At 35.9% G+C, this 26,524-nt stretch overlaps 2 protein-coding genes across 3 annotated transcripts; one reads left to right on the forward strand and one right to left on the reverse strand.

The window, feature by feature from the left end:
* Positions 1-1,532: 1,532 nt before the first annotated feature.
* Positions 1,533-11,329, forward strand: LOC121312696 (very-long-chain (3R)-3-hydroxyacyl-CoA dehydratase 1-like). 2 transcript variants are annotated; one of them, XM_041244383.1, is made up of 7 exons: positions 1,533-1,728; positions 6,993-7,110; positions 7,719-7,737; positions 7,844-7,932; positions 8,930-9,045; positions 10,265-10,443; positions 11,115-11,329. In XM_041244383.1, exons 1-7 carry the CDS (start codon positions 1,613-1,615, stop codon positions 11,195-11,197), a joined length of 720 nt encoding a protein of 239 aa, XP_041100317.1. In that variant the 5' UTR covers positions 1,533-1,612; the 3' UTR covers positions 11,198-11,329. The 2 variants fall into 2 exon arrangements, with proteins under 2 accessions (XP_041100317.1, XP_041100316.1); XM_041244382.1 differs by having other exon boundaries at positions 1,536-1,728; positions 8,924-9,045.
* A 7,441-nt stretch (positions 11,330-18,770) lies between these two features.
* Positions 18,771-25,675, reverse strand: vim (vimentin). Its single transcript, XM_041244381.1, has 9 exons — positions 25,034-25,675; positions 23,437-23,497; positions 22,192-22,287; positions 21,799-21,960; positions 21,287-21,412; positions 20,725-20,945; positions 20,189-20,232; positions 19,865-19,947; positions 18,771-19,132 (listed from the first exon to the last, which is right to left on the reverse strand). Exons 1-9 carry the CDS (start codon positions 25,555-25,557, stop codon positions 19,091-19,093), a joined length of 1,359 nt encoding a protein of 452 aa, XP_041100315.1. The 5' UTR covers positions 25,558-25,675; the 3' UTR covers positions 18,771-19,090.
* Between the last annotated feature and the right edge of the window lie 849 nt (positions 25,676-26,524).

The raw sequence follows: 26,524 nt of genomic DNA on the forward strand, positions 1-26,524 counted from the left end.
CTATATGTAAGGTCACTGTTTGGGTGATACCAAAAAACTGAAGTTTGTCATTGTCACCATGATTGTATGTGCAATCTGTTTATCGATGAGTTCTTCATTTAAGTTGCAAATGATATAATTTTAAATTAAACAGTATTGTTGCCTTCTTTTTCTTTTATTGATTCAAATGCAATTTTAATAAAGGAAAAGGGATAGCCCACCACCCACTCACCGCTGCAATAGTCTGTACCAGCATTCCAGTTGGTGAAACTTAAGCTCCTGAGACACAGATTCACCTACAGTGTAACAGGAATTGCAAACTTACCTGATCAACCCACTCACAGACCAGAGGGGCATTGCAAACATGCAGACGCTAAACTTCAGCCAACGCATGCTACTAGGACCATGTTGCTATATTATCAGCAACATGATACAGGTTCCTCAACAGAAAACTACCAAAGCCTGTGACTTTCTACTGTTGCCCCGTTTTGGATAGTGTATGAAACCAAGCACCAGCTACAGTTCAGCTGAGTAAGTACAGTAATTACTTGGGAGTCCTTGAGTGTTTTTAAACACTACAAAGAGAACCCTATGGGTGATGTGAGGTACAGCTGCAGGATGGGAGTTTATTGTGTGGTGGTTAAGAACAATACAAACAGAATCGTAACGGTTTTAAATCTAGAAAGAACTGTAAGTTTAAAAAAAGGAGCAGTTCATTTGTTTAGAGTAGTTTATTATTAGTTGTTTTTCAGCTAAATTACTTAATTTGAACATTTCACTCACCAGGTTTAACAGGCAACATAGGCGTGTCAACTGTGAGCCTCCTCCACTTGCACATTGAGTGTATCACTTTATATTTAAAATGAACGCGCTTTATTTAAATCACACGATAGCTACTGTGGAAAACAAAAAGTACACTTCATGTTAGACTAATGGAATTATTTAATCAGCTTACGTTAAAATCGAGGTTTCTGAATAGTACCCATACCTGTGTCTGTACTGCAGAGTTGATTGACAGTGGTTGTACTTTAAAAATTTAACCTAACATTTTTACAGTGGCAAGCAAAGCCCCACCAAAGTCAATGGCAACGGGAGCTGCTATCAGTTTGGGGTTGTCACAATCTCTCCATGAACACCCAGAACAGAAAAAACGGATGTTTGCGGACTCAAATATTTTTTTAATCGAGCCATTAATAGCTGAGCACAATAATTAATCTTTCAATGTAAAGTCTAGTGTTGAAGCAGTGGTTTACATTTACTTAATAATATACTGCATGCCATTTAAAACGAATATCTTAATATCCTCTAGAACTGGTGTTATTAGGTACAGTACTACCCGATTAACTGTAAAATACAATGAATAGGATAGTAGTGAAAATGGTATTACACATGTTTTAAGAGTGCTTGTTTTTATTAATAAAGAAGCTAGTGATCATGAATGAACACACTTTCCCTCTTCTGGTGATAAGACTCTCTTGGCATGTCTGAGCCGAGCTGCTGGTCAGTGATCCCGCGAGAGAAGCGCTGTGCTTGCTACATGGATGGTGACCCTGCAGTACACCGCTCCAGGCTCCAGCTGTCACTTGGCTGAGCTGCTGCTTCTCTCTGGCTTTCCCACCCTGTCTCCGGTGCCATGGCGTCCAGTGAAGAGGACGGCTCCGTGGAGGAGAAGGAAAACAACAAGAAGAAAACCAAGCGTCCGTTTGTCACAGCATGGCTAACCATTTATAACATTGCCATGACAGCCGGGTACGTAAAATGTGGTTCTAGCTAACTTGGAGAGTTTACTGCTGGGTTGCTGTTTTAGGACCACACTTCTGCAAAGCTATTTTGGTTACACAGCACACTTAAGTTAACGGTATTGGAGTGATTGTATCTTAAAAAGAAGAAAAAAAAAGTTTTAAACAAAAAAAAAGATTAATACAATTTTTGGTTTGGGTAGTTATGATTGAAATTGTAGTGTTATTTGTGCTGAAATGATATAAAACGCTCGTAGTGCCTGTTGAAGCAGGTGTAGCTTTTCCTAATACGGTCGATTACACGATGGTCGCGTCATCGACTGTACAGTTGTCTTGTGTTGTTAAGTATAGACTTCCACACCACAGACACTGGAGCTCTGTTTTGGGAGCCTGAAATGCTTAAATCTGCAGATTTTCAAAATGTGCTCCAGAGACCATAGTTAATGAGCAGAGAGTTATCGCGCAGTATTGGCGAAACAAGTGTGCAGTGTTTTAATTTGTGTACACTAAGATATTAAAGACGGCCTTCAGAAATGTGTCAAAATGTTACAAACAACAGAGCATGAATTACATTTTAAAAAGTATAGTGTCGATCTACGTATGTTTCTTTACAAATTATATCTATAGGGGGAAAAAAAAGATCCCTCTTCGTTAAATTAATTTTCTTTACTATGTTGAATGCAAAACAGTTTTGAAGTCTAGAAACGCAGGCCATTCCCTACACTCTTAATTGTGAACGTTTTATGGTATTGCCCAGCGATTGTGCAGTTGACACTGGGAGAATTTGTGAAGCTCTGATAAATATTGGAACCACGTCAAAATCGAAATCTTGTTGTAACACATTTGATCAGTTTTTTACTTGATGTTATATATTCATTCAATATCCATTGTACTGATAATTATTGGAATGTCAGTAAAACGTTTACTGCAGTTCACAAATATAGTAAAGTTAAGTAAAGCACCATAAAATCATGGCAATTCAAAGAGAGGTAGAGTGGTACATAAGAATGGGAAACTGAAAATAATTCACCATTTACCTTTGAAACAATTAGTGTTAAGGCAAAAAGGAAGGATTTCTTTATCTACACAGCAGTACATTTCTGCACAGATTAGCACTATAGTTAGAAAAATAATTTAACATGACATATCCTGACAATTTATTTATTTCAGCTGTTTAGTTAAAATCACCAAAAGCATCTGCTTTTTTGCGTTAAATGTATATTATCATTTTATATGTAATGAACAAAGGGAGTACTTATTCTTTTTACAACCTTAGACTGCCAAACAGCAGTTTTTGTAACAGTTGTGCAGCATGTGTTCACAACACATGAGAGGTGTGATATTATTGTTTAATTGCATTAGCTCATTAAACTACATGCAGTTTATTGCCCATTTTCTAGTATCAGTTATATCCTGAACCTTGAAAAACAAACTTAGCAATAAGACTATTTTCTTGTTATAAGTAGAATACCAGAGAGAGGTGTTTTAAATGATTGCTGATCAGTTTGTTATACATCAGTGCATTCTTTGGAAACAGCGGGTTAAGTACTGTAGCATTGAAATGACAAGCGTGGTGGTCCTACAAATTGAGAAAAAACACGAGCAGAAACCACGGGTCAGGATCAATTCCTTTTTTTCAATTCCAATTGCATTTCCAATTCCTTTTTAAAATCAATTTCCAATTCCACGTGCTATAAACGTGAATGGTTTGAAATTGGAATTGATTCAAAGGAAATGGGAATTGGGAATTGATTTTAAAAAGGAATGGAGGCCAACTCTCAAGGGCTCTATTCATCAATGTGTCAGTTTAGATTTTTTTTGTTGATTTGTTTTGTTTTTTAAAGCATTGGAAGTAAATGTATGTATATGTATATATATATATATATATATTATTATATATGTGTGTGTGCATATATATATATATATATATATATATATATATATATATATATATATATATATATATATATATATATATATCACAGGGTTATATACCATGGTGTTTGTGCACTCTGTCTAACGAGTAATTTTATGAATTACAAAAATTTCTCTTAAACGAAAGAAACAAAGTGAGGTTATCTGGCAACAAACTCCCCATTCCCAGTTGTACTGCTTTCCTAGAAAAAGGAAAACATTTTGGGGTATCTGTCTACTTGTGAGATTGTTTGCTCAAAAATATTGTATGCATCTTTATTGAAGTAACAAACACTAATTTATCCTTGCTCTGCGGCTTATTTATGACCATACCTTTAAAATAAACAATTCAATAATAATCCTAACATTTTCTCATTAGATGCACCCCTGCAGTCATTCCTTACATATATATGTTTTAAATTATTGTATCAGATTTTTTTTAAATGGCTGGATAATCAACAACACATAATTACATACATGTGGTCTGATTGTTAGGTAACAAATGTGAATATCTGGTAAAAATACAATAACGTTATTAAATGTTAAATTGGTTCATTTGTATTCCAAAACAGGTGTAAATTAACCATTTTGAGAAAGATTGTGCAAGCACATTTCTGTAATTGCCTTCTGAGTATCTTGCGGTTTGAGTAAGCATTAGGGCCTAATTTTCTGCCAACAGAATTACTTAATGTTCTGCAAACAGAAAATCGATGACAGAAAAACTGTGTTATTATTTTGTCACCGAGAATGTGTTTTTGTCCTCTGTTTAGTGCAGCAGGATCACCATTTGTTGAAAGCCAGTTCTAGAGTTATTTTCATAAAAATTAAGTGTTTGAGTTTAAACGGGTCTTTTGAAGAGCTGTAAACTGGAAGCAGACACAACGGTCATTCCTTGAAAGTCATCAATATCAAACTAATAGCAAGCCAGTGATTTCTGTGCTGAAATGTCTTGCCACTAGTGTGATATTGATGATTTATCTAATAAATTAGCATTGTATTCTGACAATGGAACTGGCTACAGTCCGAAACAGTGACTGCAGGTGCCATGGTAGCTTCCCCTCAAAATTCTGTGAACACACCTCAGTCGTGCCCTGAACCCCACCCCTGCTGTTTAGTCCTAGGACTTTCTCAAGTAGACTGAAAATGTTGTCAAGTGGTGGTAGTTTTTCGATGTTGATATAAATGAAATAATTCCTTCATAGTTTATGGTACATTTTTACATTACTATAGTTATTTGCTTACCCGATTGTGAAGCGTCTTGGCAAGAACAGGTTATTGAGAGGATCATAACCTGGGTATATATGGAGGCATCTGTCTATCTGACTTAGTACATACTGTGGGTGTAGGTTATCAACTTTTTGTACAGTACATGACACGGAAAAACAGGAAATTTCAACCTATTTACCTTTAACTGTATAGCACAAGAGTTTATGGAAATTGTACTGTAAATGATTGTCAGGCAATTTATTTAATAGCTTTGCCATAGCCCTTTGTAAACAGGCATTAAGATATCTGCCAACAAGAGATCAGTGATCTGGCGTGAGAAACATGTCATAAAAGTTATAAAACTAGAAGTTAACTACTTGGTTTCAGGCTTTTATTAACTGTTTTCATAAAATACAGTTGTCATACTTTTCATACCTCCAGGTCAGGTGGTATCCTATTACCTGCTGCACAGGCAATGCCTCTGTATTGTGGTTGATGCTCTTTCTCCCCTTGCATTGTGGGTTTGAGACGTCCTGTCACAGGTTATCGATTGTTCCTGGCTTAGTGGAGTAATGGATATCATTGCTTTCCATTTTCCTTCCACTAGGATACATTGCTGTGCCTCCTCGTTGAAATGTAAGGTGCCCCCAAAGCAGAACAATACATATCAAGAAGGTCTAGCATTTTGTTTACTGATAAATTCTGTAAAGCTGTAAATTCAAATAGCTGCCACAGCCCTACTTCAAAGCTTGGTATCCAGTGAGATCAGATGTGTACTGTACTTAAAATATTGTGTGCTGACATCTTATGTTATGGTTTTCAGTATGTTTCTTGTTTGTAGTGTGAAGGTAAAATGGTAGCAGGTATATGTATGTGCTCATGATAATAAGTTTTTCATGTTCACAAATACTTTAAAACGGTTAACTTGATGGTTTTCACTCGTCTCTCTGCAAAGTTTACATTTCACTGGAGTGAAGACCTACCTGGTTTACATAAAAATTTAGTTGACATATTTATTCCTCTTTCATTGAGAATTATAGAACTAAGTACAGTAAATGCCAGAATACACTGTAATATTTGTGTTGAAGTCGGATGTTTGTACACATTTGTATGGTTGCTCCTTATGGAGAGGGATTTTGTTTTATTTATTTCTTAAATCTATTTCTTACTTTTTGTATTTTTTTGTTGATTTCTTTTGAATTTTGCAAACGTCTGTTTTCTGTCAGGGAACATCTACAAACATTTGAAAAATGTCAACATAAAACAGTGTCCCATTTAAGATGATTTTGTTTTGTAGACAGACCGAATACAATGCCAGGGAGATTACATACAAATCCATAATTGTTTGCCAATCTTGTATTATACAACTTTTGTGATTTAATAATAACAACAAAAAAGGCACTTTTATTAAATGCTTGTTAATGCATAGTGTGTTATTGGCATTGGGTTTCATATGTCAGATGGTGAAAGATACGCAGCATTGTCTTTCTCTGGCAAGTTTCAATATAAACAGAAGTGTTTTCAGAGAAATTACACCACAGTCCAGGTTTCTTCTTTTCTCCCTTCAATTAAGGTTCTTCGTGCTTCAGTATACTGTAGGTTGAACTTGCCACTGCAAAACTATAGCGTAGTTAGAATTGCTTTCCTAGTTACTGTGTTTCATAAGCGAATGTCAGTTTCAGCTCTGACTGTGGATGTTTGTAATTCATCTTATTTCAAGCAGGTAGCTTATTGGGGTTTCTACAGAAAGATGTGGAGGTATAGATCAGAGTGATACAGCAAGATGTGCTGAGTAAAAGTCTGGTCTGGAGAGGCATTATTATTATTGGACCTTGGGCACAGTTACACACTCTTGAGGGTACAGTGAATGCCAAGAAGAGCATTGATAAGAACCCTTAAACCATACTGGTCCCTGTCCTCAACCAACATGGGCCAGACCTTGCATTTCAACAGGATAAGTAGCTTTAGTCACCAAGGAATACCTTCATCACATTTGGTTCCAGTTTGACAAAGATGGAGGTGTGTTTCTGACTACAGTAGGGCATTGACACTAATGCAGTAGTAATCTGTGAGTGGATAACATTAACACTGAGCATTACCTGCATAAATATATCATTATCTGACATCTGCTTTTTCTTCTCTCTTTCACTCCAGATGGATGGTGTTGGCTGTGGCTATGGTCCGGTTTTATATACAAAAAGGGACACACAAGGGTCTGTACAAAAGCATATCAAGGACACTCAAGTTTTTTCAGACATTTGCATTGCTTGAGGTGAGGAATGACACTGCCTGCCTGTATTCTCTTAATAGATTATTATTACAGAATATGTGCTTTGTTGTTTTAGCCAAACTCTTCAGTTTTGACCAAAACCATGGTTATTACCCAGGGATTTTAACAACAAAGAGGCAATCTGCATATAAACAGAGTTTTATCCAATTGTGCTAAAAATGTGTGACCTTATTCTTTACAATGAGGTATTGAGGCTCTATTTGAATCTAGAGATGCACTATATTAAGGAACTGAACCATCTGTATCTTACATATTGTATGCATTTCACAGATCATGTTCATGGTACAACACTTGGATTTAAAGTTGTGGCTGGGGATGTATGGTTATTATTATTATTATTATTATTATTATTATTATTATTATTATTATTATTATTATTATTATTATTATTATATGTAGAAGTAGTAAAAAAGGTTCTGCACATTGCCATTTCATTTTTTCTACAATCAAATACTGTATACTGGTATTGTCTGCATCTGTAATTTTTTTTCTCAAACTCATTAACTATTTTGTACCATGTTCTAGTTTTTCATAACTAGTTTTACACTTAACTGTAAATATTGTTTTGTTTTTTTGTTTGTTTTTTTCAGATTTTCCATTGTGCATTTGGTGAGTATTTAATTCTCAGTGTCTAGTGAGATCTGTTTTCAGTGCTACACTGTATATGGTTAAAATAGCATGGGGCGGTCAACTTATTTTCTTTCTTTTTATAAAGGAATGGTGCGTACCTCTGTGATAGTGACTGGGGTCCAAGTGTGTTCAAGAGTCTTCATGGTGTGGTTTATCACTCACAGCATTAAGCAGGTGGGTAAGAAATAAGGAATCCCTCTGCCAATACTGGTGTATACTAATGGATTGCCACATGACACATTATTTCTGTATTATTATTCCATGTATGAGAGGAATCACGCTGGGATTATCACATTTAATTTTGATGACACAGGCTATACTGGAATTTGCTGCTGTTAAACATTAAGCCCAAAGAAAGCTATTATGCCATTGCACTAGAATAGAGGCAAGGAGTTTAATATATATATATTGCAGCTGCTGCTGGTTTATACCATAAGGATACTTTGGGGTCTTCAATTATCTAAGCAGGGGCTTATCTAAATACCATCTTCCAATGTGTAAACCTGCTCTGTCATCATATAAAGGAGGCTGTGTGGTCCAGTGGTTAAAGAATGTGCTTATAACCAGGAGGTTCAAATTCCAGCTCAGCCACTGACTCACTGTGTGACCCTGAGCAAGTCACTTAACCTCCTTGTGCTCCGTCTTTCTCATATATATATATATATATATATATATATATATATATATATATATATATATATATATATATATATATATATATATATGAGTTCGTACATTTTCTTTAAGGTTAAACAATGATAAAAAAAATGCTTTAAGACACTACTTAAAATAGTCCTTAAGGTTGAGTTTGAAATTAGGTAAAACTAGACTCCCACAATGCCTACAATTCCACTGTACTTGTCTATCTGCAAAGTCTGTACTAGAACCTTAACACTGAAAGCTCGTCCTCAAGCCTCTATGATAGGTCCATGCGGGTACATGCTGAGATAGAGAACGCAATTTAAAAGTTTAAAAAAGTGGTCAGAATGTAAAAAACAAATTAAAACAATACATACACTTTACGTAAACAGTTGTAGTGACACGATATGTATTTGTAGAACATGTAACACAATAAAATAAAGAAAAGGTCCTTATGTACCCTTTTAAGAAAATGTATTTATTTATTTAATGTATTGTTACTGTTTTAATGAACTTTTTTTGAAAGATCCAGAATGAAGAGAGTGTTGTTCTTTTCCTGGTCGCATGGACGGTGACAGAGATTACAAGATATTCCTTCTACACATTCAGCCTGCTCAATCATTTGCCATACTTCATTAAATGGGCCAGGTGGAGATGTTTGCATTGCTGTGGTTCAAATGCTGTGATTTTGCATGCTCTACTCAAACTGGGAATGAACCTGTGGGTTAACTGGCAAGTTAAGATCCCAGGGAAATAAAACATTGGAATGGAGGCAGTATGTATTATAATATGTATAATATCAGTACAGTGTATAATATAGTGGGGTAGGGAGTGGTAGCAAGTATTAGTTTTCAATTAGGAGAATGCCACAAATGTATTGTTTTCATGCATGGCTTCCTTGAGCATGAGTAGCTATTTATAGTGGTTATTGTAAGTGTTTCGTTGTTTGTCTATTTGTCAACTGTTTTACACGTCTTAAGTGATGTTCACACCAGATGCGATGCGGCTCCAGGCAAGGTATTGTTTTCAATCAGGGCATTCACACACAAGGTGGCACTCGGGGCGACGTGTAATAGATACACATTTTTCAACTTTCGCTTCATGACTTATCCTACCAGCAGCCAATCAGGTAAAAGTAGGAAGTTAAATAAGTTTTTTCCTCCTGTTCATTTTGGAAAATGTTAATGATTTATGTTTTTAAAAGCTGAAGCAGCAACTGAATATAGCTCCTACACAACTCTGGTAAAATGTTAATGACTAACAGAAAAGCGTTGAATACCCCAACAAATCAACTAAATAACCCAGTTAAAAAAATATATAATTTTACTTAAATAATAAAAGAGAGTGTCAGTTTTCTGATACATGTAATTATAGTGCAGGTTATAACTTAGCAGCAACACCAAGCGCCACGCAAGGAGGCAGCTGTGCGTCGTGTCCAGGGTGAACTTCCCTTTTATGATCAACGTCAAAGAGTAGCAGTGAAAGACGTTTTTTTTTTTTTGCATCCTCTTGCAGGATTTGTTTTTTGATAACTGTATTGCCTCCCCCACACCCCACCTGTGTTGGTTGCTGGTATGTCAGACTGTTCATCCAAAAGATTCTTACTTGACCTCAGACCAGGGTGCAGCCCTTGGGAGTGTTCCATGTTCAGCTGCTGCCGTCTGTTTTGGTCATGGAATGCACTTTGTACATTTCTTTTAGACCTGCTTAAGCAGTCCTTATGGCTCCTGCTGCGCTGGTTTACAAACAGCAATTCCTTATGCTGAATCAGTTTGCATTTTTAAATCAAAGTTTTATACATTTCCCCCTTATTGTCTAATTGTATTGTTAATTTATTTCTATGTTGATTTGGTTTTTTCCTGTACAGATACAACTTGTTCATTGTATTGTACCCAGTGGGAGTGGCCGGTGAACTTTTGACCATTTACGCTGCCCTGCCGTATGTTCGTAAATCTGGCATGTTCTCAGTGAGGCTTCCCAACAAGTACAATGTCTCCTTCGACTACTACATTTGCCTGATCATTGTCATGCTCTCATATATACCATGTGAGTAAAAACATTCATCATTATAAACAGTATTTTACAAAAAGGAGCAATTACAGTGTGGGTTGTAAACTGTGCCTTGAAAAAGCATATACTGTAAACCACCTTTTACTTGCAAGCTGTTCATTTGAGCTAACCTTGTGGTGCCCATGTAATGGTTAACGTATTGCTAATGGCGCAATGCACTGCATACCCAGTACATTGGTTTTGCCCTTCATCATTAACATTGATAGCGTCTAATTTTCAGTTTCTTGAAAATCACTGAAAAAGGTGGCTGCTTATAAAGGGGTTTACAGTTTTAAAAAGTTTTACGGTGGTACAGTGGAAATCACTGGTTAATTAAATCATATGGTAGTTAAAAAGGCATTCCCTTTGCTGTTCAAGCATGTGCGTTATGCGATGAACATTCAAACAGCCATATTGTAGTGATATCCCACAGGCAGGCGCATCTCACGGGGCGAGGCAATCCACACATAGGTGGAGGGTGGGCACGAATCCGGGACCTCCCACACTGAAGCATAGCGCCGATACCGCTACCAAAAGAGCCGGCTCCATTGCAAGGAGCGTATATCGGGCTTGTCTCCGTGTGTGATCACGTCACCTACCAGCCCTGCTGCAGTTAGTGGGTTTCAGATGCTGTCTTTCATAGTCTCTGTCTTTGTTTTCTGTTGAAGTGTTTCCACAGCTGTTTTTCCACATGCTGCGTCAAAGGAGGAAGGTGCTTCACGGGGAGGTGATGGTTGAAAAGGAGGATTAGTGCAGCTGCGAAACCCACCACGCTTGTTCTCAGGATAACCAGACTGTACAGCGAAGCACTAAAAAAAAAAGTGATCCACGTTAGGAGCTCAAGTAACATTCATGGAACTGAAATAAACAGCTGTGCATGAAATACCATGGATTCCGTCATTGATTCTTTAAACAGAGGGGTCAGTGTGTGAAAATGGTCAGCCTGAAACTTGGGTATTTTGTGGGAAATGTTTCTGTTACGATATTTCTCTGTCTTCTGTTGCAACCATTTTAACAGTTTTGCTCCTGGCATTTCAGAGCCAATGAGAACCAATTTATAATAGAATTTGAGGCCTATTGATTCAATTGGACTGAATATGCAAATATCCCCTTTCTATAAAGTGCAGTTTAAAATGCAAACACAGATTAATGGTTCTTGATTATACCAAACAAAAAATAAATAAAAAACTGCATGTGTTTTCTATACAGTGCATGTATAGCACGTGGGCCCTATATTGAAATGTGTTCACATATTGCTGCTTTTAAAACTCACCAGAAACAACCACTGAATAATGGAACTGCTCCAAGCTACAATGTATTGTGTGTTTTGAAAAATATGTCTTGAAACAAAGGTGCTTTTTTGAATAAAACTAAAATCATTTCCAAATTAAGTGCAGCTAAAATATCTCCCACTTCATTTAAAAAAAGGCACAATTTTTCGTTTTGTTATTTAGACTGCATGGCAATATTACATGTACTGCTATGTTACCTTTTCACTGTGTTTCTAACCATTATGAGTGGTTCTTCCTGCATTTAGTCAAATTCTGTATTTGTATTCTCTTTTTTGACCTGAGCTCACCCGTAGCTGTCCAGCTCTAGTTGACAAATCCTTTTCACCATAGACTTGTGCTATGCCAGCAAAGCCAGCACCATGCAAGAAATTGTTCTTCACAGTAGATGTTCACTAGACGACCCTGGCTCACACATTGCTGATCTAACTTAATATCAGAATCAAAAAGTGAATAAAGCACAGCCTTACTGTCTTCGTGAACCTGGGGTCAATTCTAATTATAATAACGACAGCAGAATTATTTGGTGAAATTGCAATTCCAATTCCAATGCAGTTTTTGTTCAATTACAGTGTAATTCAGTTCAATTATGCTGCAGGAATTGCGATTGTAATTAGTTACATTGAAACGTTACATAAATAGCTCCGCACATTAACATGTTTCCTCTGTTTATTCTACCAAGCAGAAATCCCAGGTACAAATACAGAAACATACTATGTAATGTTTTTTCAAACAAATGGGGTCACTTAACGTGATTGGAAATATGAGAAGAATGTTCACACTGATTCAGATGGACTGTGGATGATTAAGCTTGGAAATTTGATAATTACAATAATTTTCTCTTTGAAAGCATTTATGGGTCAAGTCTTTGTTATCTTAATTAATGGACCTTTTTTTATATATTAGTAGCAGTAAACATCCAGCAATAATGTCAGTTTCACAATTAACTCAATTAATAAGGTATTTTACCTTTAAAAGAAATGGAAACATCTGTAAATGGCTGTGTGTACCTTAACAAGAAATTTGAGCCCGCCACATTGATGAGGATAGCCCACTGAAGCATGTTTTAAAATGTGCGATCGTTAAGATGTGTTAAGCACACCAGACTTGCATCCTAGACCTTAATTGATGTGGTGACCCGCTTTATTAGCTTAATTGGGAATTTTGCTTTTTATACTTTAAAAATGTAAGGAATGCATGTGAAACTTGTTAAATGTACAATGTTAAAGCGAGTCATGGTTTCTATTTACGCTCAAGTTTTACCCATACTTTAGAGCACAAAATGTACCCATAGGCATATTTAAAGAAATGTATGAAACAAGGTCATGTATTCATTTATGCTCCCTACACCTGGACAGCTAGTAATACATCTTAAGGCCAATAGGCCCCTTTGCATGATAGAACTAATGAGATTAGATAATTGATGTTAAGACTAGAGATGATCAATATATTTCATGTTAAATGCACTGGAATTCAAAAAAGGTAAAAGTCAAATTGAGTTTTCCTAGGAAGATTCTTAAGACATTAATAGGACAAGGTAAAAAAAAATAAATAAATAGGTTTGATACTGTGAATGGAGCAGTAGAGGTGAGCAAAAATATGTTAGTTATTGTGATGGTGAAATATTTAAATAATGAACAACGACTTTATCCTGCTTGCAAATGTAAATAATCTGTCCCGACATGGCAGTTGAAGGCAAGATTCAGTGAATTGTAATAGGAACGTGTGAAAGCTCTGTAATTATGAACACTGGGAATAAAGGAGATAAAATATTACCCTGCATCCCTCATCAATTCTGTAGTAACTAATGTGGCCTTCTGCATCTTTTTAGTGAGGACCGCTGATCTTTACAGAAATATGTTGTATTCACAATCAATAATATGCATATAAAGATAATCATATTGAAGCTTTCCAGGTTATTTGGGTTTATAAAGATCTACAGGTATATACCTATTTGCTATTGAGAAAAAATAATTTTTATACCATGCAGAACAGCATATTCTTTAGAAAACATAAATCTTCTATCTTCTACTTCATCATTCGGTTACCAGAGTGCATTCTTACACTTCTTAGACAAATATGGCATTTATGTTCTGTTGTCAGTGATACAACATGCTGTCAATGGTGTGTTATTTAAGGATAGTGTTTGACAGTAGTATAGACAGAGTAGTACAGTAACTAAATGGAATATTAGAGTAAATGGAATATTATATTTTACTGAAGATTCTAAATAAATATCAATGTGTTTGCTCAGAACACAGGGTGATGACACACACACGCGCACACACACACACACACACACACACACACACACACACACACACACATATATATATAATGATTACTGTTGTCCTGTGGCATGTTTACCAACTGTGGTGGATAAGTATAACTTAATATTGATTATCTAGGGTAAGTTAAGTAAACCACATTGGTTAGTTAATAAATTAATTGCAGTAGCTCAAAATAAAATATTATTTAGCTTTTACCAGTTAATGTAAATAAATTCAGTTAAAATACCAAGATTAACTCAAGAATTCAATGTTATTTACTATGTTCATGATATTGCTAATTTAATGTTTTAAACAATATTCCCCATTGACTTAATAGGTGTTATTTGTAAATCAGTACATAATTAAAATTAAAAAGAAAATCTGACAACTCAGTGTAAAAGTATAATTCATTTTGTTTATTTCCATGTTGCAAAATTAGTAGGTTCAAAGTATTAGCATAGGATTTCTAATAATTCATTATGGGTGTTCAGAAAATTATTAAATTAATTAATATAATTATTAAATTATTATTTTATCAGAATTCTAAATATATCTAAAATGTTCAAAAATGCACTAATATATTTGATCAGATTAAGAATTCAAGATATGTTCAAACAATGGATTAATTTCACATTTCATTATACACCATTTACAAATTAATCCTATAGATTCTATGCACAATGAAAATTCAATAAATCTGCATATAGGCCTAGTTACAAAACTTTCATTTTAGGAATAGGTTGAAAACATTCTCGAAATAAAGTTGTTGATTGCAAATTTTGTTTCCAATGTTTGCAAATATGTTTTGAAGTTTATCCTTGTGATACCTCAAAGAAAAGAATCTCCTGGCAATGGTCTCAGAAGTGGTTTTAGAAGCTGGACGCAAGCAGGAAACAAGAAGCTGTTCCTCCCAATAGCCCTCGGCACATTCCAGAAGATGCCCATCAGACCGCACGGTAGCTTTCAAAGGTTGACGAGCTTGAAGAGTTCATAGTGGAGCTATGAAATGAGAGTGTTGAATGGAGATGGATAGAGAGTGATTCAAACAATTTTCATTTGTAGAAAATGGGCAGTCCCTTACAAACTCTCCAAACGCATAGATTTACAAAATCATTGATTACTGACTGGCCAGTTAGAAAAGGCGGCTTCACCTTTTATGAACATTCATAGCTTTGATTATTTCATTTATCCACCAGATGGCACTATTACTCTAGATTTGACATAGTTGACCTCCAGTACATAAGTGAAGCGTTGTCGGTGGGTCTGTAAGAATGTAGTACAGTATTTCAAAAGAATCACATGTTGATTGTATCATTTATAAAAAAAAAAACATTTTTTGAAGCTACAAAACCTAATTGGAAAACTGGTCTTGACTAGATTTTAATCTAATTAAGTCTTTTAGGTGATGCATTTCTTTAAAGAATGCCTTTGAAAGTCTGGGGAGCCATGGGGGTCCTTTTAATCAAATAGTCCTTTTGTTTACAGTGAAGACCCCCCCCCCCCAAGAGACATTAGGGCATCCTCACTGAGTACAGGTCTTCAAACCTCCCCAGTTCAAAAGAGATTTTCTTATTGAGTCTGGACTACTCACATGACCCAACCTTGTTGAAGGCGCTACCGTGTGGTAGTTGACTATGAGAGACCGTTCAATTCAAAATGACAGTTCTGTAAATATGACACATGCTGAAATGGATAAGACACACGTTGAACTGAGTATATCACCTACTGAAACTTGTGAGTAAGGTCTGATTACATTGGGACCTGTATCAGAAAGTGGAAAGCGGTATGTGTTAAACCGTACAGTTTTTCATACTACACTGGCAGCGAGAAACCTCATGGTATATATAAATGTATGAATTTGATGAAGGATGGAAGAAATAAAGGTTAAATATATTTGTGTATGTGTCTTATATAAAAAAAAAACCAAAAACATGCAGCGTTTCACCTATGTAGCATTCTCCAGAGTGACCATTATATTTATTTTAATAAATGTTATATATTAATATACATTATATTATAATGACATTTTTTATATATATATATATTTCTTTTAACTCACGTCTGAACCAAACAATGTTATTCCGCACCATATAAACACCTTGTGCATTTTATGACAATATCATTTGAAAATCTCAATGAAATTCTACAAGAAGCTTGTCATTATTGAGACCTGTTTTTTTCATCTTTGAAGTGTTTTGCTTGGAGGTCTATGGCATACAGTACGCTATATAGTCTATGTTTTCTGTTGCTCTTCAAATGCAAATATTTTTACTTGCAGCTTTGATGTTCCAGGTGTCTTGCTTCTTTGGCGTATCATTATAATCTGGATGGGACGTACAGTTGATGGCCTTTTTGCGCCATGAAAAGCATTCTTTCGTTCACCATCTCTCACTATACATAATGCAGATAATGTCACGCAACAACACTATCGTTTATTTTAATAAATCAATTACCGGTATGTAAGAAAATTTATCAGTTTGATTAATTGATTTAGTTAATATTTAAACATACATCAAAGTACTTAATATTTTAAATGTTAATAGCTAATTAGTCACAAAACTTATTCATCATAGGCATCAGCATTTAACCATAAAAAGGAACAGATCACCTCGCTACGCTCCCTTGGTTAATGATTGCAAGAACTGCTCCTCCAATCCGTGGCTGCCACATCGTTTACCATCAGGGTCAAGGATTTAGTGTACCGTAGCCCCGCCTCCTTTCTAGATGGCTGACTTCCACCTAACCCTGGGAATGAAGCATCTGGCCATCCAGTACAGGGCACTCTGTTCCATTTACACAGCACCCTCACAGTTGGTCAACACAGGAGGGCGCTAGACTGATCTACATGGTGAACTGCCACTTCCCTTTTTTATGGAGTTTTCTTGTTTATTTGTTCTAGTGGACATTTGGATTGGATTATAATTGTGCACTTTTTTCTAACTTTTTTTGGACCCCCCCCCCCCCCCCCCCCCGTAGATTTTCCGTAGTGCAGTTGGCAACAATATTATTTCCAAACAGTGGCCCAGTAGATTTTCCGTAGTGCAGTTGGCAACAATATTATTTCCAAACAGTGGCTCAGAAGGTTAATTTCCCACACAGGGAGTTAATCAAGATATTTCTGAGGCTCGTGTGTTGGATAAATGAATAAAATGGTTTTGTATGGCACTTGAATAGCATGTTGTCTTCATTGTTAAAAATATTTCATTACATTAGAACTGTAAAAAATAAACTGTAATTGCACCATCTGGCCACCTGATGTCACCAGACCTGCTTTCTACCTCGCTTAATTTGGTTCCATTGTTTCAATTCGGAAGGGAGTTTCCCAGACATGCTTAGATACAAATTAGATTTGGGAAAGGTAGTTTATGCTCGGTGTATACACCAGTATAATTTAAAAAAGAGCTTTGAAAAAGGCGTATAATAAAAAAATGTTTGATGTACTAATCCATTTCAGTTTACTTTCCAGAGTTCCAGGCCAGAAAATAAGATTGCCATTTGCAATTGAAATAAGCAATTGATGACTTTAAACAAATCATCATACAGAAAAATATGTTTTAATTTTGTTCATCCTTCTAAGCCATATGACAGGAAAAAAAAAAAAAAAAGTTTTGCAACATTGTAAACTAAACACTTAGCATTTTTTGAATTCCAAATACCTCCCAAGCACAATGCATTACCATGGTAACTTTTATATTGCTGTGAATGGGACACAGCATGGCTGATATTCTTTTATATAGCCTCAATTGCCATGGATAATGTCCAAAGATTGGAATGAAGTTTGATAGCGTTACTCATGTTTTTGGAGGGTGGCTGCTTGGCAAATATTTTTAACTTGAAGTCTGATATGTGCCATAACATCACAGGCACAAATAAACTTAGATTGAATGGATGGTTTTCTTATATCTTAATAACCATTTGGTTACAGTTATAGTCAGTGTGAAATACAGTCCAGATAGGCACATCCAAAAAGTACACAGAATAAATAACTCTTTAAAGCAGCTCTCCTTATGTACACAGTCAATGAAGCTTTAGTGCTAAACAAGTGTTCTTCATGCTCCTGTGTTTCCACGACGCATGGAGGGGGGGTTAGGAACCATGGTTACATGTGTGCCAGACATTTGGAAGGTGGTGCAGTGAATGTCCTGTCTCACCACTAAGTTAAATGAGTATAAAAAAAACAAGAAAAGTAAAAAGATCTTCAAAACAAGAACCGGTATCACAGAATACCCAACAAAAAATTGATTTAAAAACTTTGGTTAGCACATCATTTCAGGAATCAGGATGAGCAGAAATAGGTGGTAGTTTGCAGTTTTGCAGGAAGTGAAGCATGCAAACAACCTGCTGACATTTAGATACAAGGTAAGTGGCTGTACTGGAATATGAAAGGAAGTCACTGGCCCTAATCCCAAGCAGCTTGTTGACCTGTTACATTGAGGGTATGTCAAAGATCATTAGAGTATTAGAGGTTAGAGGACTATATTTTCAGACTTCATTGAAAACATACAGTATGCTGCTACAATACAAACAATAGCTACAGGAAAAAAAAAGTTGGATTGGATACTTTAGTTCCAAACCTGGAGTGGAAACTTTATTGTTTTTATAGTTCCACACAAAAAAAAAAATGCTTTGGTAGATATCCAAGTACTTTTTGCAAACTACATCACAAATGAACAGCAACACAAAAGTAGTCTTTTTTTTCAACGTTTTTATTGACTTACTGAAGCAGTGACTTTGTTTTTGCATAAACATCAGATGGAAAAAGCAGTTTTAATCTGAAAATGGTAAGTAAAAAAATCGGTACTGCTGCTCAGGATATTGCTATTGTCTTACTGTCTGAATGTAACCTAGAGACTCTGTAGTAAACTGTATACCAGCTAACCCGTTCTGCAGACCTACAAAGCCTACATTCTAACATAACTCTATCTGGCGCGCTCAGATAACTGCAGAAAGGCACTTTGAAGCTGTTATTTTTTTTTCACTTTTTTTTTTTTTTTCTCAAGAGACTGAGGGTCATTTTTTTCTTGCTTGAATGAAACATTTCTGTAGTCGTGCTGCTAAAGAAACATGTTCGGACTTTCAGATGCCTTACTCCAGGTCATCGTGGTCCTGGGTCATCTCATTGATAACCTGTAAGAAACAAGAAGAGGAGAAATGCTTGCATCGGGTTTGTGTGTTTGATTAGAAAAAGAAGAGAGTAAAACAGATTGCTCTTTTGTCCAAAGTTATGAATTTCTAGAGGTAAAGTAGATAAAACTGGGTCAGGTCTAATGCTAGTTAATCCAATAAAGGGAATTAATCTTTTACTAGTCTGCCTTTAGAAACACTACGATTCTGTAAATTGCAATGGTTATACCCATTCAGAGTTGTTTTTTTTACGGTACCAATTTCTCTAAAGGTATTTTTAATTAATTTTTCTTGTTCTTTTTGCAAGTGTACTTGCTTTTTAGACAGGAAAATTATGTCATACAAACCCCCCACACACTCTTCTGGCCTGAAAATCTCTGGGTCACCATGGAAACATTATTCCTCAGAAAAGGGCCCCAGTTTTGAATGGAATGAAAGGGTGATATCACAAAAGTGTCCTGTTGAAGCCACTGAATACTATGTTCTGCTTCTTGCTTTTGAATCTCACACATCTTAATAGCCAATCAATACTCTTTTGCGGTTATGCACAGTAGATGACATTTCAAACCCACAATACAATACAGTTAGCAAAACAACCAAAGCAGAATTTCTAAACTCCCATTCAGCATGTTAATACAAACAGGATTTCAATAGGTTTGCATTCTGAATGTGTTTATATGGATTTCTAAAGTACATTTCCATGCTTTTTACATTGATAATCATAAAGACACATACATGCCCATCTTGAGTCTCAATAGTCTTAATCAGGACTTTCTTGGAAAAGGATTCCATAGCTGGTCTCATCTCAAGGCTTGTTTCTAGAAAATAAACAAGTTGTTATAGAGTAAGTACAGGTTACAGAACAGTTCATTTGTGTATTTTAACACTAGGTTACTTTTTTCAGCAACAGTGGGCTGCAATCTTCTAAATGAACCCCTCCTTATTTACTCACCACAGCTGTATTTATTGTTATATGACTGAATATATGACTTTTTATTCAATGATTTGCTTTCAGAAGCCAATAAACAACAGCAATATTAAGAATCAATGGCCACTTACCTCTCAGGTTTAAGGAAGAGAAATTCGGCATGGGTGTGGTGATTCTAACAAAAAAAAATAAGAAAAATTATATTTTTAAAATCGTAAAGTCATGTGTTTTTACACATGAACGGAAGCATGGGCCACAAAAAGCTTATCTTCCCAACAGACATTATGCAAATGATAATAAATATCATCTTGCAGAAATTTTCCTTGAAAGATTTCAAGGTTTCTAATTTGGTATTCCTGGACTATTCTGGAACACTAAATATAGACTTATTGCAAGGACCGGTCGGTAACTTTTATAGCAAAGTGAGTGCTAATTTCTATCACCTAACACCTATTCTGGCTCAGCTAGATTGGTTTTAAGTATGCTTTTTCACTGTTAACCATTTGAAAGATTGTTTTATTTATTTGAATGTACATCTTGTAATACTTTGGATTCAAGGCAATTTTACATGTATTGTATCTACACTATAGAGTGACGGCATAACTCCTGCCCCCTTCCCAATAGAGGTATTATTGCAATCCATAATGAAGGGTTTGCCTCCACTTACCGGCTCTCCTCTCCCTCCAGCAGCTTCCTGTATGTGGCGATCTCAATGTCCAGAGCCATCTTTACGTTCAGAAGGTCCTGGTACTCTCTCAGGTGACGGGACATCTCGTCCTTCATGTTGCGGATGTCATCCTCAAGGCGAGCAATACTGTCCTCGTATTTAGAAGATTCGAGAGCAAAGTTCTCCTCCATCTCATGCATCTGGCGCTCCAAGGACTCGTTCTGCGACACACATTAAGCACATGCTTACAATTCACAAGTAACTGCTGCATCATTCAGGTTCGGCAATAACATTGAAGTACTTGTTATGCAGCAGACTAAGGGCCCAATTCAATAAGATTCAGTAAAACGTGACACAATATGAGAGACTGGAGTAATACCTAATAACTGAATAGACATAGAAGTAGTGCACCACCTCTATTATAGACAAGAGTGAGGGGGGAGATAGTAGAGGGCAGAGAGGGCAAGCAGGGCGGCAGTGGGAAGGGGGGGGGGGTGCAATCTCAACACATTTATTTAAAATGTCATGCTTTTCACAAAGGCCTAAAGACTACAGTACTTACGGTTCCCTTGAGTGCATCGACTTCACAGGTAAGCCCTTGGACCTGTCTGCGGTATTCATTGCAATCCTGCTTAGCCTGGCGGAGGGCTTCGCTGTTGCGGGATGCAGCCTCAGTAAGGTCAGCAAACTGTTCACAAAAAAAGAAGTTAAAGTGAGATTAGACTTTTTTGTGAAAAACATACTGTGTGGCGTGATCTTTAGTCATGGTAAAATTGAACTCAGAGTCCAACACACTAAATTCCATATACTATTCAATTCCTTATTATATTTAAAAGAACATTATATGTTATTAATATAAAATAATTGCATAAAATGCTATCTAATAAAATACTTCAACTTGAAAAAGCTAAGAAGTCTGGATTTGATGCTGGAAAGGATCCTCCCACTGCAATTTACCACCTAAGGGGCCATTATTCATAGCCGTTTAGGACTAATAAAAGTGGTCTTCAGAATACATGCAAAGCTTATTAACTGAAATTCAAACCATGTAAATGCCAGAGCTACAGTGCTTACCTTGGATTTGTACCACTCTTCGGATTCAGACATGTTCTTCGAAGCAAGGTTCTCGTACTGCAAACGAACGTCACGCAGAGCAGTGGTGAGATCTGGTTTGGCAACATCCATGTCGATTTGGATATGCTGTTCCTGGATCTGGACCTGCAATTCAGCGATTTCCTAAAAGTGGGAAAGTAAGATAGATATCTCAGAGCACTGGAACATTTTTTTTTTTTTAAAACGTCTAATTTAATTGTATTGTAAACAATAGAGTGGGATTTGGCAATGACACACAAAATAATGAAAAGACTGCAATGCACATTCTTTATTAATAGGACCATGTATGTAATTGTGAATGCTGAAAAGCTGATAGAACCATAATAACCTAATTACTTTCTAAATTTGACTTACTTCATCGTGGAGCTTCCTCAAAAAGGCAATTTCTTCCTGCAGTGACTCAACCTTACGCTCAAGATCCAGACGTGCCAAAGATGCGTTATCAACATCCTGTTGAAAGAAAGTTTGTCAACGTGTTCATTTTTATGACAACCATTTTACCACACAATTTCAGTTCTGTAACAAAAACATTCACAACCTTCTATTGAAGCATCTGGGTGTCAACCCCACATACATTGCTGAACACTATCTATATCTCTCCACTATATCTGGCACATCTTTCTTACTAGTCAACAACAACTTGCTTTGTCATTTCCCCAAAACTTGCATAACAATGTTATCAGTAGTAAACCAGCTTTTCTCATTTAATTCATTACACAAAGCCCTCTACTCTATTCAACTCCATTCATTACCCTGACACACCGTGGCCTGCATTTGCATTCTACTGAAATCCCAGGGAAACCACCTCGACTTCTCATTTAAGACTGCAGCTGTTTCCTTAACAATTGTTGCACCAAATAACTTAGCAAGAGTGTAGCAGCCCTGCCCTGGATTTAAAGCAAGAGCATTGAACTTACTGTTATAAACAAAAAGTAAATTGAAGGTTATGAACCTGATTACAGATCAAAATGTATATTATAGTTTTTACAACTTGAAAATGTGTTATCCGACTGAACATTAAAGGCCATAGACAATTTTACCAGTATAGTATAAGCTCCATCCCTTGCTATTTATATATAGAGAGAGTGTAGTGATATTCCTGTAACAAAAACAGAAGGAGCCACTTATATTAAATACATTGGCACCAAATTATTCCACTTGGGTGAGGGTTTCAGAACAATCCAGGTCAGCCTCGAAAACACTGGACAGAATGTGCAGTGCCCATCATGAGAAAAGCTTACAATACAGATGTTAAGCTGAAAGTTATTAAGCAGGCTGAAAAACATCTATCAAGCGGAAGCGTGAGAACACTGCCAGGGGATTTAATTTGAATGAATATGGAAATCTCTCACTGAATCAGATAGCAGGGATTTTAATGTCAGCTAGACCCAGACAGCTCCAGATATTAACATGGTTTTTGATTGTCCATGCTGGTATTAAAAGAAACAAACAGACACTTTTCATCAACCAGTTTCATCAGTCATATAAACAAAGTTGGGATGAGCAATTAAAATGCACCATTTCTGCTTTGAATAATAATAATAATAATAATAATAATAATAATAAATAATAATAATAATAATAATAATAATAATATACCTGTCTAAAACTATGAAGAGTGCTTTCAGCTTCTTCGCGTTGGATTGCTTCCTCTTGTAGCCTAGAAATTTGTCAGAAGAATTAGGGATACTGTAAGTTTGGATGCCATTTTAGTAATAGCCTGCCACACCCATCCACAAAACTGGCAGCTAGAACTCTGCGTCTATCATGTGAAAAAACTTTGATTCTAAGGACCTTTTTTCATTGACATACACATCATGAACTTGCTACATGAAGCTGACACCCTGGGATCCTTCAAGAAGCTGCTTGATGAGATTTTGGGATCAATAAGCTACTAACAACCAAACAAGCAAGATGGGCCGAATGGCCTCCTCTCGTTTGTAAACTTTCTTATGTTCTTATGTTCTTACATAAAATAATGGAATACAACTCCAAAAACCTCCTGTTCCAAAACTATTATTCTTGCACATACAATTTCCCTTTGGTGCTGAGAAATCAAACAGATTTGTATTAATGTGTGATACTGTGCCTAAATAGCATACATTTGTTTTTTGTACACTGCAAAGAAAAATGTTTTGTATTGAAAGCAAATTGGTAGACGCAGTGAAATGTATGCAATATAAACAACTAAAAGAAAGATAGAAAAACGGGTAACACTTTATATTGCGTGGCATAAATTTACATTTAATACATATGCAATTAAAGTAATGTTAAATTCATATTTAATAAATATGCAATCGCTTGTTTCTTGCTAAATGTTAACCAAAATGCCGAATGAAAAGGTTATGTTACATATCACGTTATGTTATGCATATTACGTTTTGTTACCCTTTCAAATATGTAATAATTTCCCATTGTTTACATGTCCTTATTGAAAATTCAGTTAATCTGACTTAAATGTTAATGGAAAGTAATAAGGAATGATTTAACGTAAATTTAATATCATATCTAGTAAATATGCATAATCTATTAAATATTAATTTATATGTATAGATAATATGCTATATATATATATATATATATATATATATATATATATATATATATATATATATATATATATATTAATTTATGCCACACAATATAAAGCGTTACCGAAAAACGATGAGTATCATTATTAACCTCCCAGACTACATTTTCAAATTCATTCTGATTTTACACATTTAAACTTTGATTTTAACTACTTGATGCAGCCCAGTGTAACTCGATACTAATACTATTTTTTCTTATTCACAAGTCCATATGGTTTAAACGTGTTACTAAAACCTCAACCAGAATGAATGAATGCACACGTTAGGTAGATTACCCTCAAAACACTATGTTCTAACTCCTGTTCCTGTTTTTAAAAATTATTTTTCTTTCATTCGTCCACCACAACAGAAAACTCAATATAAGGTAATGCGCGTGGTTGTGTATTGTGAGAGGTTCAATGAGCGTTTGCAAACTATAAGTATGCATTTGAAATATATTTGTTAGATAAAGTTAGGGATATTGCAACATAGTATTAAGCGCAACACTACCTGCAACGCCCATAATGCCACTTCATATCATAAAAAACAGGAGAGTAACTTCTATTTCTTCTAATTTTGCACCAAATTGCATTTTAAGTTAAAAAGTAAAACACAAAAGTACTCACTTCTCTCTTAGTCTGTGGATGTCATCCCCAAGGTTGTCTCGGTCTACTTCCACTCTCGCCTTTTCGTTGGTTAACTTGTCCACCTGGCGACGGAGCTCCCTCATCTCGTCCTCGTAGAGGTCTCCGATCTTGGTGGTGCCTTTCCCCTTTAGCTGCTCCAACTCGGCCATCAGAATCTTGTTCTGCTGCTCCAGAAACCTCACCTTATCGATGTAGGACGCAAACCTGTCGTTAAGGTGCTGCATCTCCGCCTTTTCATTGGTTCTGTTGGCTTTGAACTCAGTGTTGATGGCATCGGACAAGGCGAAATCCAATGTTTCAGAAACCAGCCTGGTCTGAGGAGCGCTGCTTCTGACCCTCATGGATGAAGATTTGGTCGCGTAGAGAGTAGGGGCAGAGTGACTGGTGTAGGATACCCTGGATCGGATAGGGCTGGAGTACTGTCGACTTGAGTATGATCGGCTCGAAACCGATGGTCTCTCCCCACCAAACATCCTTTTGTATGAGGACGACTGCCGATTCATTGTACACAGTCTGTAATACTTTATTTTGCTGAAGTTTCTGTGTTTGTTGTAATTAGGTTTTTTCTGCAGCCTCCAGAGTCCAGACCCTAGACAGAACAGCTCCTGCAAGAGTCTACTGCGAGTAGCGGATTTTATTTATACAGCCCACTCCCTATGCAAATTGAATAACGGTAACTGGGTTGAATGATGCTCAATGTAGCCAATAAACTCGAGCTAGACGAGCAAATAGTGTGGGTGGGCTGGACTAATTGTGATTAATTCTGGATATAGAGACAGTGCCAGAGAGAGAGAGAGAGATGGTGAAGAGGGTGTGGGTATTACTACAAAGCGTGGTACTGCTACGATTAAAGGGTGTTTTGTATTTTTACACTTGGTAAACTACTACGTTTTTTTTTTTGTTTTTTGTTTGTTTATTTAGTTTTTTTAAAAATTTATTATTTTCAAGATTAACCTTTTCCAGGTGGGGTCGATAATATTTTGTCATGTCTGCATTTGTAACAATCTCGCACTATTGTGTGTTAAAGTTTACTTAGCCTGTTTGTAATAATAATAATAATAATAATAATAATAATAATAATAATAATAATAATAATAAACTCGTATGGCATATAAGGCATGTTCTCGTGAGAATACAGAAACCATTCTGTTTTCTATACAGCATGATCTTTTAGGAAAAGGAGGTACTGTAGTTTGAAAAGGGACTTTATTTAGTTTTTCACTAAATGTTTCAATTTGAATTTACACTTAATACTGTTACTTTTTCATAAAACAAACAAACAAACCTAATAGCCTGTAGTTGAAATTATTTTATAATTTTCAAAATGATGTTATATTTTCAGGAGATCTTACACTTATACAAAAAAAAAAAAAAAGGTTCTGCCAGAAAAATATTCACCAAGAGAGACTCAGAAGGTTCCAGATCTCGTACCACACACACACACACACAACACACACACACACACACACA

This window comes from Polyodon spathula, chromosome 3, assembly GCF_017654505.1.
Source record: "Polyodon spathula isolate WHYD16114869_AA chromosome 3, ASM1765450v1, whole genome shotgun sequence".
Lineage (NCBI taxonomy): Eukaryota > Metazoa > Chordata > Actinopteri > Acipenseriformes > Polyodontidae > Polyodon > Polyodon spathula.